Here is a 19,246-nt window from a genome sequence, read left to right on the forward strand (position 1 = left end):
GTCAATGGAAACTAGTTATTGCTGTGCGATTGTTAATTGAGTGTCTCCCTTCGTTCTCAATCTGTATAATGTAGAGCACATTTAGTCGCACACTGTTCCACTTTAGGATCGCCGCCGTTCCTATTTGAATCAAATCGTTAAGTTGTAAGACTAGAAAGACGAGACAGAGTCCTCTGGTGTTTATATTGTACCTAAGGTGGCGGGACATTTCCACACCGTCAATATCGTCTGGAACGATATTATCGTTTTTTTGGACGATACTATCGTCTAAAAAACGATACTATCGTCTAAAAGTTTTTAGACGATAGTATCGTCCAAAAAAACGATAATATCGTTTTTTGGACGATAGTATCGTCTCAAAATCGATATTATCGTTTTTTAGACCAAAAAATTTTCATCCAGGACGATAATATCGTCTAAATTGAAAAATTCTAAAATATTGTCTGGACGATAGCATCGTTTTCTTGTCGATATTATCGTTCAAAAAACGATATTATCGTTTTCTGGACGATATTACCGTTCTAGAAAATCTAATGGATATTTTCGTTTTCTGTACGATAATATCGTCCAAAACGATAATATCGTCCTGGGCGATATTATCGTTTTTTTAACCGATAATATCGTCCAGGACGATACTATCGTTTAAAAAAATGATAATATCGCCCAGGACGATATTATCGTTTAGTTTTGGGTGGTAATATTGTCCAGATCTCAATTTTACTCAGAGGTGCAGCAAGAACCGAATTCTCTTCCAAAATATCGAAAAACAATTGTCAGAGGAAATCACCTACACATCAGTGTTTAAAAAAGGCGTTTAGTTCGTCCCTAAATAATTCATCTTTTTACGAAATGAATACCAACTTTGATTGTACATAAAAAGCGTTTTAACACGCCGAGCGACCCGGCCCATTGCCCCGGAGCGAAGCGGAGGGCCGCAATGCGAGCCGGGCGCCGGAACGGTGTCGGAACTTAGGAGTTAATTTTTTTTCTCGCATCGTCTCATAATTAGTCTGTGTAATTTTTCTATATACAATTTAAATTTACGGAACCAAATAATTCAATTTTTAATATATATTTGCCGTCTATAAAAAGGTGTTTATCTACAAGATTTTGTGTTTCGTCTTCAACAACCATCCAGAACGATAATATCGCCCAGGACGATATTATCGTCTAGAATTTTTATTTTAAATAAATTAAAAACGATATTTTCGCCTGGACGATATTATCGTCTCAAATTTAAAAAAAATAAATTAATTAAAAACGATATTATCGTTCTGGATGATACTATCGTCCAGAACGATATTATCGTCTCAAAAATTATCGCCCAGGACGATAATATCGTCCAAAATGACGATAAATTTGTTCAGAAAAAGAAAATAACGATAATATCGTCAAGCGGATATTTTCATCCAGGACGATATTATCGTCAAAAAAACGATATTGTCGTTTTTTGAACGATAATATCGTTTTTTAGACGATAGTATCATCAAAAAAACGATAGTATCGTCCAAAAAAATGATATTATCGTTTAAAAACGATATTATCGTTTTTTTAAACGATAATATCGTCAAGAAAACGATAATATCGTCCTGAAAATATTTTAAAATTTATAATTGTAAACGATATTATCGTCCTGGATGAAATTTTTTTGGACGATAATATCGTTTTTTAGACGATAGTATCGTCTAAAAAACGATACTATCGTTTTTTAGACGATACTATCGTCTAAAAAACGATAATATCGTTCCTGACGATATTGACCGTGTCGTTATGTCGCCTCATCTCTACCTAAAACACATTTAATGTGGCTCATTCCAGCCATTACATTTTCAGGAATACTACGAAATTCACCAGACGTTTTCTGTTGAATTTTGTAAATTTATGAGATTGTAATGAAGGTAACAGAGCATACACATAACTATTAAAGCTAGAAAAAGGGCAGATTTATCCGAAACCTGAACTGAAAATACACGAACCTGTTTTGACTTGAGCCTGATTCCGTCAATTTTGACTTGACCAGAATTTAACCAAAGCCTGAATATATTGAACCCGTCAGACCTGACTTGAAACCTGAAAGGTTTCCTGAAAATTTGTATGAAAATTTCAGGTCAGCCTGAAACCTGTCAGGTTTCAATAATGTTCAGGTCAGTTTAGGTTTCTTCAAAAATAAAAATCTGACCTGACCTGACGTTTCACGTAAAGGTATTTTTTGATCTATGTCAGCCGATTCCGAGCCTTATTAATTTTATGAACAACTAGTTGTTGTTTTAGCTTCAGTACCAAGTAATTCTCTGGGCGCGCTATTTTTTAAATATGAACACAATTGTACGAGTCCAGCAAAGTTCATTGGAGTTCAAAAAACGAGAACTGGCAAGGTCCTTACTCTCGAAACTCGCTTCTTTCCAATTTGTTTTTCACAACGCTGAAACTTCGGAAGCATTTGTTATGAAAAACGTTGTGTTTAGCTCGGGAAGAAAAGCTGGAAATTGTATTTTCTCGGGTGAATTGTGGCCCTCGATACGCTCCGGCCACAAACAACACCCTAAAAATGCAATTTCCAAATTTTCTTCCCTCGTTGAACAAATAACTATTCCAGTTTAACCTGTCACAGATGGCAAGCATCTTAACAGCTTTACTATTCAAACTATTACTTCATTTGATCGAAGATTTTCAGAGATTGATTTCAGAAATCTCTTACCTCATTTGTTTTGAACATGCTTTTTGCTATATAAGACCTCATCAGTCAGACCCTAACCAGTTTGCTTTAAATTATGCCGCCCTTTTGACTATTTTCAGATGTAAATAAAATTGTAAAATTATTCCTTAAGAGAACTTGAACAGCTGCCCGTCTCAAGGAAACTAATGTTCTCTTCATTTCACAGAACTACGATTGCCCATTTATTGCGACCAACAATGTTTTCGACGAAGAAGGAAGAGAAATCACCTGAAGAAGAGTAAGTAGTTTTAAGCAATTTTATTAAACCACCCAGATATATTGACATGTAGAATGTAGTCTATGAAGCTAGTAAATTTCCACCTAATGGACACTTAGAAAACATTTTAATTGAAAAGTATGTGCCAACCAAAGAACAACAAAAAAAAAAGAAAATCTTTTGTACAATTTAGTGTAGCAATTTCTCCTTCAACTTTGCTTTGCTAATTAGCTGAGTGAAAATCACCGAGTTTTTAGTGCCATTTTCGGTCTTGACTAGACTGAAGTGTCGAAAGAGTAGAAAAAAATTCGTATTTATTGTGGAATGTCAACCAGTTTTAATGCGTAAATTGTAGCTCGTGTGAGTACGAGTGTAAGTTTGTCGTGTTAAGCCAAAACATTGTATCGCATTGTATGTGTGCTTTTTAGAGCTTTCGAGAGCTTTTAGCTTCTTTTGGATTCCACTGAAACGAGCCGTCAGAACAGTCGGAGCGTTTGCTGCGACTGAGCCCCGTACGAACCCGTACATCTATTGCGCACGTGACCCTAGTTCGTCCGTCGCCCTACTCTTAACGTAAGTCTACTGCGCCCGTAACCGTCGGTAAAGTAAAATTCGTATGAAATTTGTACGTCTTAAAAATTGCGCACAGCGCTATTACGAAGCCCCGTACGATGTTCCTTCCAAACGTAACACAAATTTAAAATTGACCTAAAATTTCCTCAGTCCTATATTAACCTATATTTACCTATAAATAAACAATTTACTGATAAATATGCTAGTATATAGCTCAAAAGAACTATCTACACCGTTATATAGCTCAATATAGCTCAATATAGCTATATATATTTATATATAGATATCCATATTTGGGATCCTTGAAACACCACACACACATAACCAATCACTTCCCACTGATCAGTAACTTTGTAAGTATCATTTTCACCGATTTATATTGTTTTTACAAAAATCCAAAATGGCGGCCGACGGCCATTTTATTAGGAGACCTGAAATAGTACTGACGATTCACATTTATTAATACCTTTCAAGCAAAAAAAAATTCATGAAATTTGGTCAAATTTTACTCGAGATATTAACAAAAAACACCACCTTCACTGTACGGCCGAGTAGCCTCATATAAGCTCACTCCAAGAGACCTAGCTCACGCTCCGGTGAACCGAATTTCATGAACTGTTTTTTCCCTTATTGGTACGGTCAATACCTATTTATTGAAGCAAAATCCATCTAAATACGTTCAAATTTGGCCAACCTACAAGCAAAAACGGCTTGCCGCCCTGCACCTAGTTCACACCAAGGGGTCTAACAAACGAGTCGGTCATCCAATTTTCATAAACTTTTTTTTTGTCGATAGGTATTGTAAATACCTTTCATTTGATGTATCACTTACCAGTGTAGCCTTTAAATGGCCAGATATATCTTCGGAAAACGTTAAATCACTTATGGGGCCCCAGCTCGGGAGGGGTCAACCCAAAATCGCCCATCTTCGAAATTTTTGAAATAGGATTTGATTTACTCAAGATATCGACGTGACAGACAGACAGAAGGACAGACGGACAGACAAAATTTTTATTGTGGATTCGTCATCTATGAACACAGACAAACACTTTGCCCTTACCGCCTGCTTCGAATTCCATCAATTACACACGGCACTGTAATCCTATAAGCCCCTTCGTACTTCGTACGGGGCTAAAAATGAAATATTTTAGTGGAATACAAGAGAAGCTTAAAGCTCTCGAAAGCTCTTTAAAAGCAAGGACACAAATGCGATACGGAGTTTCAGCTTAGCAACACGGTCGGATGTACTCTGTGTATTACGTACGTTTCTACGGAGGAAGATGAACAGACAAGAACGTCCGCTTCATAAATTTGTAATGTTTTTCTATACAAAACAGCAGGGAGGGTTTCAAAATTCGTCTTTTTCTGCGTGATTACTTCCAAAGTGCCCAATTTCGGTACCAATTCAGAATTTTAAAATAGACCTTCGGCTGTTAAACCTTTGGAATGACTCAAATATCAAACATGTACGAAATGGCTAAATTATTTTCATTTAACAACTAAAAACTGGTTGACGTTCCTTCGACCCTCTCAGACACCAAAGTGTTGATGTTGAACTCAATATTTCCTATAAAAATTACTGTATAAATTAGGAAGCTTTTCTGTATATAACAGACGCAGAACAAGTGTGGTGCCTGAGATTAGGATCTTGGCACCATCACTGGAACGTGGATTAGATGATTCCTTACACAAATATCCTTCCAAAGATGACACAGACAGGTATAAAAACAATTGCAATAAATGGATGTAGCTTGTTCATGTTCGTATGTTTCGTGTTTTAGCTCACTTTTTCGTTTCTGTTCATTTATGAGTTTCTGTTCACTGTTCACCTTCTTTAAAATTATTCACTCGTTCAGATGAACTTTAATTTAGTGCACTTTGTATAGAGCTTAGAGCAAGCATAGTGAACAATCGAACATTGATGTCTTAATTGTTGTGGCTCTAATACGCGGGGACATTCAAAATAATCATCGTCAATTCAGGAACCAGGAAAAGGCTATTGGAAATGGTAACATCCGTACATATGGGAGGGTCGTGGACGTATATTTTGAATGTCCCCAAGCAAGGTATCGAGACTTTCGTGTTTTTATAGAAATGCTTCAATCTTTTGCAAATTTTTTAATAGCTGGAGCAGTGCCTAAAACACTTCGTTTGTTATAAATATGAAAACATTTTTCGGAAAACTTTCTACCGTTCGTTTAAAACCGAATGCTGTAAATATTTGATCGTAGGCTTCAGCACAGTCTCTGAGTTGTGCTGAAACTGTACAAGAAAATTTAATTGTTGATTCGTATTTTAATCCCATTTTGTTGTAAGCATGCTTCTGATTCCGCTCAAAGAGAAACGTTTCAGCTTTGCTCTTCTAAAATCTCCTAAAAAAACCAACTCAAAAATTCTTCGAAACCTTTCAATTAGCATCAAAGACATTTCCGAAATCGAAGAAGACTTCTACACACAAGAGCATTCATTGCTAACGGAATTCATCTCGGCCCTATGGTTTGCTCTGATCTCGAACACTGATTTGGTATGCTATTTGATGGTGTTCATCAATATGGTAAATTTAACTCAACCCATCCGCTGTGGCCGTGTTTTTGATTTTGTAATTTCTATTGGATTCAGGTTGCTTCGGCAAGCGTTCTTGCGTTACCGATTCCGTTCATGGTATTCCTATGGGGAACACTGGCTGTGCCGCGACCATCGAAAACGTTTTGGGTCACAATAATAGCTTACACACAGGTGAGTACGACATATTGGGATCAATAACTATTTATTCCTACGAACATTTGAGATCATGTCCGGAGCGATAGCGGAGGACTTGACGCAGTCTAACTTCCAAAAAAAGAACGAAGAAATTTTTTTGAGACGCGGCAACTATATATAGGCGAAAATTTCTTTCCTTTAGCCTGTATCACCACAAATCCTATTCTATCTTATTCTCGCTTCAAATACGAGCAAAACGAGCTATCACTCGACTATGTAGGTTTAAAATTGCCGGAGATACATCGTTTTGAAGTTGGTCATTTTGATAGAAAATGCACCAAATTGACTTTTCCCAAATAATCAAAATCTTTCAACTTACTCTGTATGTTTCTATCTGTCTATCTGTCTATCTCGGAAACTAGTCAGCCAATCTCCATGAAATTTTGCAGGAACCTCAGGGTGGGCATAAAAATGAAAACGTGATACGCCATTACCCCAGGAAAAACCAGAATTTTGTTTTATTGGCCTCGAAGTGGTTTCTGAGTGTGGTTTTCGAGGGTCGGGAACGCGTTTTCGGCTGTAGCTTAGCTGTATTGAAACCTACAGAGGCGTGCGACCCATCAAATGAAAGGTATTCGTAACACGATTCGAACAAAAAAATAATTTAAAAAATCGGGTCAGATTCGTTTGAGCTAGAGTGATTAGAGTGACCAAATTTTGAGCTACTCGAGCGTAGGATGAAAGGACTAATATGTTTGCGATTATGAGAGATAGAGAGTTACTTTCTTCGGCAAAGTCTCAGAGTTTTACGAGTAGAACAGAGGGGCATATGTGAAAAATGTCGAAAGTTGGAAATGGGTGGGCCAATTGGGGTTTTGGAGATATTTCTTGAATGGTGGCAGATAGAGAATTACTTTCTTCGTCAAATTTTCGAATTTCGTTTAATTTTCGATTTTCGTTTAATTTTCGATTTTCGTCAAATTTTCAATTTTCGTCAAATTTTCGAATTTCGTCAAATTTTCAATTTTCGTCAAATTTTCTATTTTCGTCAAATTTTCGATTTTCGTCAAATTTTCGAATTTCGTCAAATTTTCAAATTTCGTCAAATTTTCGAATTTCGTCAAATTTTCAATTTTCGTCAAATTTTCGATTTTCGTCAAATTTTCGATTTTCGTCAAATTTTCGATTTTCGCCAAATTTCCGAATTTCTGTTATAAACTGTTATAAAAAGCTGTGTTTTAAAACTTCTAAAACGACTGATATCCCAACAAAAATCTCTTCGAGAAAAGTGTGACGCAGTCTTTGAAATACAATTTCTAAAATGAATGATATCGCTAGAGTTGACGCTTTCAGCTTCGTTACGCAAAAATTAAATTTTACACCCAATTTTAGTTCAAACAAGCTGGCTTAGGTTTTCTCATCATCTGCCAAATAATTTAAAAAAAAAAAAAATTTGACTGGAAACAACCAAAATTTTACCAAAAAAATCTGCGTCGCAAAGTGGCAAATGTTCAGGAACAGACCAGCAAGAAAATTTATCTGCCACATGCGACGCAGATTTTTTTTGGTAAAATTTTGGTTGTTTCCAGTCAAATTTTGTTTGGTAAAAATTATTTGGCAGATGATGAGATAAAACTAAGTCAGCTTGTTTGAACTAATTGGGTGTAAAATTTAATTTTTGCGTAACGAAGCTGAAAGCGTCAACTCTAGCGATATCATTCATTTTAGAAATTGTACTTCAAAGACTGCGTCACACTTTTCTCGAAGAGATTTTTGTTGGGATTGTAAATTTTCGCCAAGAAGTAGCCTCTGTTCCTTAGCCAAACTGAACTTCGAAAAGTCACACCAATATACCTTTGATGGATGCGCAATTAATTTTTATTTTCAACAATACAATTCGTCAACTATTCCTAGCATTGTTGCCTCTGGCAAAATGTTTTCGGTTTCGGTTGCTCCAAGTTTCTCAATGTTTCCGTAACTGGCTGGATCACATCGCCGGAAAGAGCTGACTTGATGCGATTAACGACGGTATCAACATCAGCCGATCGTTTTAATCGTTTTTCTGGACATTTATCCGGATTAATGTGGGTGAAGTTCTCAGCGGCCTTGCTAGTTTTCGCTGTACTTTCCTAAAATAATTTTTTTTTTAAATATTTTTTAGTCGTCGATCTCTTCGACGTCTCAATATTCTTACACGAAACTGTGATAGTAAGGTCACTGCGAGTAAAATCAACAATATTTTCTTCATTTTTAATCAAACGTTCGGTTAGTAGAACTCAAAAATGTTAACTGCAGTACCAGTGTGAGATACAAGCATTTTTATATCCCAACGTAAACGGTGGCAGCAGTCAAATTGTAAAATGTTTATCTTTAGCGCAAATCACTTCGCTGTGGAGCATTTTATTGTCTGAGCATAAAACTATAAAATTGTTGCTGAGTGAACAAGAACCAACCGGAAGCTGAGTTGTAAAGTTAATTCTTTTGTTTAAATTAGCGACAGACTCTTTACATTGTATGCTAGGAATGATTTTCACAAAATGAGTCTTTGTTTGGAACTTTTTATTTTACCGAGTGTGGCGTTTGCAGCTCGAGCCGAAGGGGATACAAAGTTCCAAACAATTACATAAGTTATTTTACTCACAATTACCAGGGGCTGAGTGAGTTAAAATATTTAAATTCTGTGCCAGCAGTTCGGAATGTTCAATGACCCGTATAATAGTCTCTAATATGCTTGGATTCGGCTCGGTCGCATACTGTGAAATCCGAAGAAGTCCCACTTAAAAGGGGCACCTTAACCTTACATCAGTTTCCCTATATTTTACCAATCCATTTCGCCATGGTAACGTCCTAAAATTCAATCAAACTTCATAATTTGGGTAGTTGCAGCATGTTTGGTTGCTGTAACGATGTATACACTTTCAATGACTCGTACGACGCATGAATTAGAATTTGTGTGCATATGTCAAGCCTACATATAGGCGAGTTATCAATTAGTACCTAACTTTCCTCAGAGAGTATTTGCATACTTCAAGGCGTGGTTCGGAAGTCACGGTAGGGCGGTGGTCCAGACTCTCCAGACTGCATGAAAAGTCTGTTAGTGATGTCTCTAAACAAATCAAATCTCTCACCAACAGGTCGTCGTCCTAATAAAATGTCTGTGCCAATTCGAATTCTTCTGGAGAAACTCTGCACCAATCGCACCGAACAATCCACTGGCAATACCTCGAATAATTGGATTGGAACGGTAAGAAATAGACATTGCAGATCGGACAGCTTAACAACCATTTAATTTTTAAGGAAACCGAACTATGCGGCCTTCGATTTGGCATTATTGATGGTGGTCTTCTTCCATCGGTAAATTGAATCTGAATGTTCTAACATGTTGGTGTGTAACACTTTCTTGCTGTTTAGGTTTATTCAGAAGCAAATGGGAATTTGGCGATCGACGACCGATGACGATGATTACGAAGAGAATGTTGGCCGAGATACGAAAGAAGTGTAAGTTTCTGTCCTAAGAGATTTTAAGATTCTGACGATGAAAGCTGTTACCGTGCAGCCTTTGCACCCTTATTTCCTTCATCGTTTATTCCATTTCCAGAGTACAAACAGCGATAGTACAACAAGGTCGTATTTCGTTAGCACTGCCCAGTCCAGACCAAAACGATAGCACTGCTGATGATGTTAAACTTGTAAACGAAGTCGATGACGGTGATCCACAGACTGACTATAAATATCTGCAGAAGAAGGCAATCGTAAGGTATGAACTGTTGCATAACCATCGATTGATATGGATTACATGACACAATTTCGTTTCGCAGAACTAAGAAATACTGTTCGTCCTGTACAACGTTCTTCCACAAGCTGTTGACTCCAACCAACCGAGTTACAGCCGACGTTTACGTGTACATTTTCTTGTGCGATTTCACCAATTTCTTTGTCCTTCTGTTCGGATTCACGGCATTCGGGGTGAGTTCAACTCCGGCTTACGTCTACAAACTTGGCTATAAATCGGTATATCGTTCTAGTCATCACAAGGGGACGGCGGCGTTGCGGCATATGTGGAAGAAAATAAGATTCCGGTCGCCTTTTTGATCATGTTACTTCTCCAATTCGTATTCATAATCGTTGACCGTGCGCTGTATTTGAGAAAGAATTTGATTGGCAAGATCATATTCCAATTCATCACCGTCATTGGAATGCACATTTGGCTGTTCTTCTTAGTGCCAGCGCTCAGCGAACGGTTCGTGTTTTTTTTCTGTTCAATTTCTCAACGGGAATCTCCTGTTCACGTAACGATTTGCAGGAGTTTCAACGCTAAAGCACCGCCAATCGTCTACTATATGTTCAAATGTGTCTACTTCCTGTTGTCGGCTTATCAAATACGATGCGGTTATCCGAGACGGATTTTGGGCAATTGCATCACCAAACGATTCTCCATCTTCAATTTGGGAGCGTTCAAAGTGTACATGTTGACGCCGTTCTTATTTGAACTTCGAGCCCTGATGGATTGGATATGGACCGACACGACAATGCCACTGTTTGAGTGGCTGAAAATGGAAGACATTTTCGCGAATATTTACGAAATTAAGGTACCACGAACGTCGATTCTGTGTCCGATAAGCGAAACTTTACTATTTTAATCGAACGTTTGCAGTGCTCACGCCAAATGGAAGAAGATTTCCCAGCACCTCGAGGCGTAGCAAAACGTCCACTGGTTAAATACGTTATGGGAGGTGGATTTTTGTTAGTCGTCATCGCACTGATATGGGGTCCGTTGGCATTATTCGCTTTAGGAAACACTGTTGGCGAAGCAAATATTCCTTTGGAAATTTCTGTCGAACTGAAGATCGGACCGTATGAACCAGTGTATCGAATGACGGCGCAATCGAGCAAAATTTTCCAGTAAAAATTTGGAGAACAATAGTCGAAGATCGCTCAATTAACCGTCCCATTTCAGATTTACGCCCAACGAGTTTGACGATCTGACGCAAACGTACAAAAAGAATAAAATCGCGCTGACCTTCCTGTCGAACTATGAGAGTCTGGACATAGCTGCTGTTAATTTAGGATCAAACTCAACGGCCCTGTGGATTATATCGCCACCAGATTTACAACGGCTGATTGAGGATCTGCGCAGAAGTGAGTCATTTTGATAACATTGTCGGTCATTTCCGGAATTTTGTCTTTTTTTTGCTTCTGCAGACGCAACATTGAAAGTCCGTTACAAATACTCTGTCACACGAAAAACGTACAATGAGAAAATGCTGCCAACAATATCGATGGAGCCTTCGTATGTGATCGAGGAAGACGATCAAATGATACGGGATGCTCTAATCCGGATGCTTGAAGGAAAGAACAGTTCTGAGAGACTGTTACTACCGAAGCTGTTCCCTAAATTCTTAAAGGTAAATCAAAAATGACGACGACGACTAGACGACATGTTGATCATCCTCCATTTACAGGTGAAAAACATCGGCGACTTGAGAACTATTCCGCAACTGATGAGCGACACACAGGCCGACGAAGAGGTGCAGAAAGCCAAGGATGCCGATTACCGAAACGTTTCGCTGCAAATGCATTCGGGAACTGCCGGTTCAACCATTTGGTGGGAAGTGCTAGAAGTGTGCGATGATCGCATCTACAGAGATTTATTTGCAAAGCTACCGCACGCTGACTGTGCTCACAATTTGGTGCTGTACACATTCAATGACAAATTGTTCCCGGAAACGTTGAGTATTTTCACGGCCGGCGGGTAAGTTGAGATATTGAGCGTTTTACGATCTGTTACGGCGATCGATTCTGATTTTCTTTCTTCGATTCAGCGTCATCGGCATCTACACAACGTTTGTGTTCTTCGCATCGAGAATATTCCGATCAATGTTCTCCGGAGGCAGTATGAACATCATGTACACAGAATTGCCATTCGTTGATCGAATACTTCAGTTGTGTTTGGATATTTACCTGGTAAGTGCACAGATTCGATTGAACAATTTTAGATTGAAATTATTCGTGCTGGACAGGTACTTGTGCAATTGGCCAAAAGTTCGTTAAGATTTTTCGTTGTTCCATGAACTTGTGGAACAAATTTTTTTCCGGAAAATTAAAAGTTGTTTTTCCAGCCGGAAAAGCCCTTATACATTTCAAGTCGAACATCTCCAAACCTACAACATCTTTTTGAAATTTTTATTCTATTCTGGGAAGTATGTCTCATTACCGATGGAACAACTTTTTTTCCTGAACTGCAGGGAGTTCAGCCATTTCTTCTGGTTTCCTCCTGGTTTTTCCCCCTATGAACTGACCTGCTGTTATGTTAACCATCAATGGAAGCGAGCCATTAAACCCGACTCACGACTGAATTCTCAGCAGTTGTAGAATATGGAAGATAGAGGACCATGATGATGTCACTTCTCTTTAGGAACTGACCTCTGGTGACTTCAAAATTGTAAAAATTGCCGAAAAAATGACCAAAAACATAAGAAATGTCTTGTGTCTAGAACAAAGAAGTAGTAGGAACGTCAGTGTTAGACATTATCTTGGATGAGTTACACCTCAAACAGTCACATACGTAATTTTAAAGGGATCGAGATCGCACGAAAAAGATCGTTGTATTGCTGGCATGTGGTATCGTAATTCTAATTTACTTTGTATTGCTGGGGTACCAGTGGCATATTACCCCAGCAATACAAAGTAAATTAGAAGTAAATTGCAATGTTCATATGGAAAATCGTCAAAGACATCCCAAAAATGGAACTTTTCATAATCCTTGAACAGAAATGAAGGAGATGGGAAGTGGTGATGAAATGTCTGCGCAAGAAACACTAGAAGAAGTATCCCAAATTAAAGCTACTCACCGTTAATAGATCCAGAAAAAACTTAAAAAAACCGTGGTCCCAGGCCATATTTCAGGCTGCTGAACATGTATCATGGCCGACCGGCTGAAATCAGCTACTTGAGATATTTCGGAGATATTCGACTTTCAAGGTTTTCATGTAAGGGTAGCTCCAGGGTCAGTTACGTTACAAATTTCGTCATTTCTGAGGCATAAAGTGAGCTGTGTTGGCTATGTTTTGCGGTAACAAATCAATCTATAAATTTTCTAATACTCAGGAGACCCAGTGCTTTCATACCCACAAGAATTGGAATTTTTAGCCTGCGAAGTGTGACTTGTGTGATCGAAGAAGTCGGCGGTTAGTTGCGTTACACGTTTGTGACTTTTTGAAATATTTTCACCAAATCTAAACTGATTTCTGCAAACTTTTTTTTTCCCTGAAATCTATGGTCAAGACGCGCAGTTTAAGCCCAATATGTGGTTGGTAGCACAAAATTTGTGGGAGATATGTCTAAAAAAGTGATATTTTTCGGTGGTCATTAATAGCCAGAAATATTTTTTTTCGCAATTGGTGGTTGTTACTCCACAGAAAATGTTGCTTTGGCTCAAAACCGTTTAAAACGAGCCATCAGAACAGTCGGAGCGTTTGCTGCGACTGAGCCCCGTACAAACCCGTATATCTATTGCGTACGTGACCCTAGTGCGTCTGTCACCCTACTTTGACCGTAAGCCTATTGCGCCGGTTAATGTAGTTAAAGTAAAATTATTATGTAATGTGTACATCTTACAAATTGCGCATAGCGCAATTACGAAGCCCCGTACGACGTTCCTTTCAAATGAAACAAAAATTTCAAATCGCCCTAAAATTTTATTTTTTTGAAGGGCCTAGTATCGGCCTCAGTCCGAGGACCCAAATTTAAAAATTTTTTCAACAACATTCTATTCGGCCTTTGATTACCTTCCAAATGAAACAAAAATTACGAAAAACGGATGAAATTTACTCAAGTTATATGTGAAATACACATAGGGCCTAGTAGCATTTCACTTCTAAGGCCCTAACTCACGGTCCACTCAACCGATTTTAAAAAACTTTTTTTCCTGGAATGGTATTGACAATACCTATCATTTGCCGTGTCATTTACATTTCCATCGTTTATTTTGCCATAAATATCACCAAAAGACCTTAAATCACTTAGGTGGCCCTAACTCACGAAGGGCCGACCCGAATATGCCCATCTTCGAACTTAGCCTCACTATTTCGACTAATTTTTGAAATCGGATTTGATTTACTCAAGATATCGACGTGACAGACAGACGGACAGCCGGCACAAATTTTTATTACGGATTCGTCATCTATGAACATAGGCAAACACTTTGCCCTTACCGTCTGCTTCGAATTCCATCAATTACACACGGCATCGTAATCCTATAAGCCCCTTTGTACTTCGTACGGGGCTAAAAATGGTTGAAAATTTTTTCGAGATAACCTCGACAAATTAAAATTCGAGGATGACACTTATCATCACTGGGAAGCTGTTTTCATCTACTTTACTCACCCAACTAACCTGATCGAGCCAAAGTTATTTTTCTCGTGAAGTCATATGCTGTAGCTTTCGAATGACACCGATTTTCAGTTTTTATATGAAAACATAGCTAACGCCGACCCGTACGAAACACCTATTCGTATCAAAAGCCTTTAATGTGAAACTCTTCATTTCTCTTACTTCATTTTCTTCTCTGCTGAAAAGCTATTCGCGCTTTAAAATCACTTGCATTATCCACTCTTTGCCTTGCTAATCATCAACAAATAAATTGCCGGAGGCAATATAGACAGCCCCGTACGAAGTCAACTTTCATAAATTCCTATTTAAACAGCTATATTCCGCTATATTTACCTATATTTTCCTATAAATAAACATTTCACAGATGAATATGCTATTATATAGCTCTATATGCCTGTATATAGCTCAATAAAGGTGAATATAGATATATATAGATGTCCATATATGGAGTGCCTGAAACACCCCACACACATAACAAATTATTTCCATGTTAACAGAAACTCTCTAAGTATCATTTTTCCCAAGATATATCACTTTTATTAAAATCCAATATGGCCACCGGCAGCCATTTTGTTAGGAGACCGAAAATAGTACCGACGCTTTACATTCGTTAATACCTTTCAAACAAAAAAAAATTCATGAAATTCGGTCAAAATTTACTCGAGATAATTGACAAAATACTCCACGTTCACTGTACGGCCGAGTAGCCAGATAAGAGCTCACTCCAAGAGACCTAGCTCACGCTCCGGAGAACATAATTTCATAAAAAAAAAATTCCCTGATTGGTACGGTCAATAGCTATCTAATAAAGCTAAAACGAACGAAATATGTTCAAATGTGGCCGACCTACAAGCAAAAACTGCTTGCCGCCCTGTGCCTGTTTCACACCAAGGGGTCTAACTCACAAGTCGGTCATCCGATTTCCATAAACTTTTTTTTTGTCGATCGGTATTGTAAATATCTTTCATTCGATGTATCATTTACGAGTATAGCGTTTAAATGTCCGGAGATATCTTCGAAAAACCGTAAAGTACTTATTGGGCCCCAGCTCAGGAGGGGTCGATCTAAAATCACTCATCTTCGAACTTAGCCTGTCTTTTGACATTACCAAACGGGAAAAAAAAGAATTTTCAAAATCGGATGCGTTTTACTCAAGTTATCGTGCAGACAGACGGACGGACGGACGGACAGACGGACATTTTTTTTCTTGCTGATTTGGCATCTCTGGACAACCACAATAGGTTTCCCCTTACTCAAGGAGTCCAATTCGACGTGTTACAAACGTATGCGTAAACCTATAAGACCCCAGTACTTCGTACAGGTCTAAAAATGTAATTTTGGCAACGTTTGGGTCGAGGTGATTTTACCTTCGAAGCAGAATGAACCAAAAATCTTCTAAAAATTTAATTTCGTGTCATCTGGTGTCATTGTGGAATTATAGCGTTCGTTTTTACAGGGAAACAGGTTTACAGAAATAATTTGAGATTTATTGAGAATATCTCGGAATGTCGAACACAAACAAACACTTTTTGGTCATATCTCTCCGAGACGTTATGCCAATGACCTCATATTGGTGTCAAACTACGCGTCTTGTCAATAACTTTCAGCAAAAAAAAAGTTTAGTGAAATCGGTTCAGGTTTCGTGAAATAAACAAGAATTTTCAAAAATTTGATAAGAACAAGCATACATTTTTATGGTGGTATCTCCCCGAGATTTTTGGCCACCGACCTAATATGGGGCTTAAACGACGCGTCTGGTCAACAGCTTTCACGGAAAAAAAAAGTTTGCTGAAATCAGTTTTCATTTGGTGAAAATATTTCGAAAAGTCTAAAATGAGCTGGAATTACCCATAAATGGGTTTTCCGGCTAGAAAAACAATTTTCCGGAAAAACTTTTTGTTCCACAACCTTTCACTGACAAAAACATTTTACAAAGAAAAATCTTGGAGAACTTCAGTCGCGCTAAGATATTTCTTTCGGAATTGGACAACATATCGATTGCTTGTTGTATGGTTTTATGACACGCCATAACTAGTTAGTTATATCTGAAGTAGTCATTACTTGTCCTCCCATCATTTTCTTTGTTCCCATCCTACTTCTATCGTGTCCCCTTTCTTTTTACGAAAAATTAAATTTTACATGTAGAACCGTGTCCCTGTCAATCCTGTCCCAAGGGAGACTGGATTTATGGACGACTACTGACTAAAACAAATTTTACTTCTCAACAGGTTCGAGAATCCATGGAATTCTCGCTGGAAGAAGATCTGTTTGCCAAATTAATATTCCTCTACCGGTCGCCGGAAACAATGATAAAATGGACGCGACCGGCCGATGAACAGTCGAATGATGACGACACAGAAAGCAGTGAAGGCAATGAGGAATTGGATAACGAATCCAAAAAGAAACAGTAAACGTTACCTCGTGGTTTGACACACGTGCCAGATACAATTTTTTTTTAATTTTATTTTGTAACTTAAGTGAATTTTGAGTCATTTCTGTGGTGAAGAAAGAAACACAAAAACGGAAGAAGAAAATTTAGTTTTTAAGCATTTCACTAATCGGATGTAAATGAATGTCGTTAAGTGTCTTAATTACCAAAACAAGTCTTCAGTGTATCAGGGAATATTGTCATAAAAACAAAATATATTTTTGTAGCTTTTCAACAGTCGTAGAATTTACACATAAAACGAAAATCAAATGCACTTTTTACCCTTCACACATATCCCAGAAAGCGTGTTGTCCTTGGTGTCGTGTTTTAGTCGTGTTTTTATCAATTAATCCGAGATACCAAAACTTATGCCGTTCGATAAGAAGTAGATTTATGGGAGAGGTGTTCGCTTTTGTTTATATTTTTCTTCCATCAATTGGTAGTGACATCGATGTCTTTGTCGTGAAATTTAATAAATTAAAAAAAAACGCTAAAATTAGAGGAGAGCTCATGTGCATACCAGTGGACCATGAGGCCCACAGTTCGAAACCTACTACCTAACAGTAAAATTTTAAAAAAATCCTTGTTCTGGCCCTCTTGTTTTTCAGCGTTAAACATTCTGTTCTGAAGAGTTCGAATATGTGGAGTACGACACTGACCCCAATCGATCCCATAAAATGTACTCGATCGAATTTTTTGTCGTTGTTTTCTCATCAGAAACGTTCATTTACTCACTAAGACGAACTAATTTATTTATCGTCACGAATATTACAAATTTACAACGAAATAATTCCCGTGGCAGCGACTCCAGCAGCGACTCCAGCAGCAACCGCTCTTCCATTTGTTCAATAATATGGTGTATGTGCTTGACAAAATGGTTTAGCCGATTTCAAATATGATGGAGATGGGAATAAGTCATTCGAAACAGCCAAGTTCATCTGTAAGGCTAATGGGCCGTTTACCAAAAAATCAGAAAAATTGACCGATACGTCAATCAATTGTGAGCCGACATTTACGTTGGTCGTCCATTTGTATGAACTTCTACCGCCTAGATCTCTCGCTCCGAACCAAACGGGGCCTGAGGAACGGAGCAATAGAGTCGAAAAACCAAAAAGAAATTTTTGGATGGCTTAGGGCGCTCACCTATTTTGTTTGTCACAACTTGCTTGTTAACGAAATCCATTTCGGCCTTGTTGCTGATTTTAACGAGCACCATTCCGCTCTGAACGCATTTACCGACAGCATCTTGCCATGATATCTGATCGGAAACAAACAGTGATGTGACACATTTTACGTGTTTGTGCACGGTAAGTACACTTTCACTGTCGCAAACAGTGATGTAAAGTGCACTTTACCGTCCATAAGCATGTAATGGTTATGTTACAAGAGCAAATTCGTCCTAATTAATTTGTTAAAAAAAGTAGAAGAAATCCTGGGATTCCTCCGGATTATTGTGGGCTACAAAATTCCCACCAGAAATTTTATTCATTTCCACCGTCTACACGTCTTTCAGTCGCTCTTCAAAGCGATTTTTACAGCACCTAAGACGAATTGTAGCATTTCTGGCCCTGGGAAGGGACCTGAAGACCTCACACTAAACACGTTATGTACCTACTAGAGCAACAAAACAAAGGTGCCTTGAAGAAGCACTTTTCGACTGCTCAGTGAACTTGTAACGAGAAGAATAGTGTACGAGCTACCGTTGATAAAGGCTGGTGATTTCCATACCAAAGTCTTATTATTGAAGACGAAAAATTGTTTCGTTGCAACATTTCCCAAGTATATCAAATCGCCGTCCTGTGCACAGGTCTTTGTACCGCCAACGCTTACATCAACACCGACTACGCTAGCAGCGGTTTCGATTTCTTCGGAAAAGAAATATTCTGTTAATAGCTTTACATACCAAAAAAAAAACGTTTAAAACTCACGAACACCACCCACAGAAAGATAAAATGCAGAGATAAAAATCAAATTTTGGAACATCATTTTCACTTCAAGCTTTAGGCGACTCAGTCAAAATGCGAACTATGCGTACTTTTACACCGCGCTAAGTTTCTTTGAATTATGATGTGAAAGCATCGAAGTAGGGATGGGCGATATTGATATTGATAATCGATAATTATCGATTATCGATAATCGATTATCGATAAATTTTTCTATCGAAAATTATCAAAAATAATATCGATAATCGATAATAATTGATATTTCGATAATTATCAAA

General features: G+C 38.0%; 1 protein-coding gene across 9 annotated transcripts in view; it reads left to right on the top strand.

Annotated features, from left to right (window-relative positions):
* LOC119082593 (piezo-type mechanosensitive ion channel component) overlaps window positions 1–18,928 on the top strand; it is a 75,953-nt gene extending 57,025 nt beyond the window's left edge. For 8 of the 9 annotated variants that reach the window (XM_037192135.1, XM_037192144.1, XM_037192142.1 and 5 more), the window contains 17 exons: window positions 2,883–2,954; window positions 5,121–5,225; window positions 5,922–6,060; window positions 6,126–6,242; window positions 9,341–9,450; window positions 9,504–9,560; window positions 9,618–9,704; window positions 9,805–9,963; window positions 10,025–10,172; window positions 10,232–10,446; window positions 10,510–10,795; window positions 10,861–11,108; window positions 11,164–11,345; window positions 11,409–11,611; window positions 11,669–11,958; window positions 12,029–12,170; window positions 16,826–18,928. In XM_037192135.1, the coding sequence (XP_037048030.1) occupies window positions 2,883–2,954; window positions 5,121–5,225; window positions 5,922–6,060; window positions 6,126–6,242; window positions 9,341–9,450; window positions 9,504–9,560; window positions 9,618–9,704; window positions 9,805–9,963; window positions 10,025–10,172; window positions 10,232–10,446; window positions 10,510–10,795; window positions 10,861–11,108; window positions 11,164–11,345; window positions 11,409–11,611; window positions 11,669–11,958; window positions 12,029–12,170; window positions 16,826–17,008 (2,743 nt within the window). In that variant the 3' untranslated portion in view covers window positions 17,009–18,928. The remainder of the gene's footprint in view (window positions 1–2,882; window positions 2,955–5,120; window positions 5,226–5,921; window positions 6,061–6,125; window positions 6,243–9,340; window positions 9,451–9,503; window positions 9,561–9,617; window positions 9,705–9,804; window positions 9,964–10,024; window positions 10,173–10,231; window positions 10,447–10,509; window positions 10,796–10,860; window positions 11,109–11,163; window positions 11,346–11,408; window positions 11,612–11,668; window positions 11,959–12,028; window positions 12,171–16,825) is intronic. The other variant, XM_037192143.1, reaches the window with a different exon arrangement.
* Window positions 18,929–19,246: the final 318 nt, after the last annotated feature.

The sequence above is a fragment of the Bradysia coprophila genome, unplaced genomic scaffold (genome assembly GCF_014529535.1).
Source record: "Bradysia coprophila strain Holo2 unplaced genomic scaffold, BU_Bcop_v1 contig_476, whole genome shotgun sequence".
In the NCBI taxonomy this organism is placed as follows: domain Eukaryota; kingdom Metazoa; phylum Arthropoda; class Insecta; order Diptera; family Sciaridae; genus Bradysia; species Bradysia coprophila.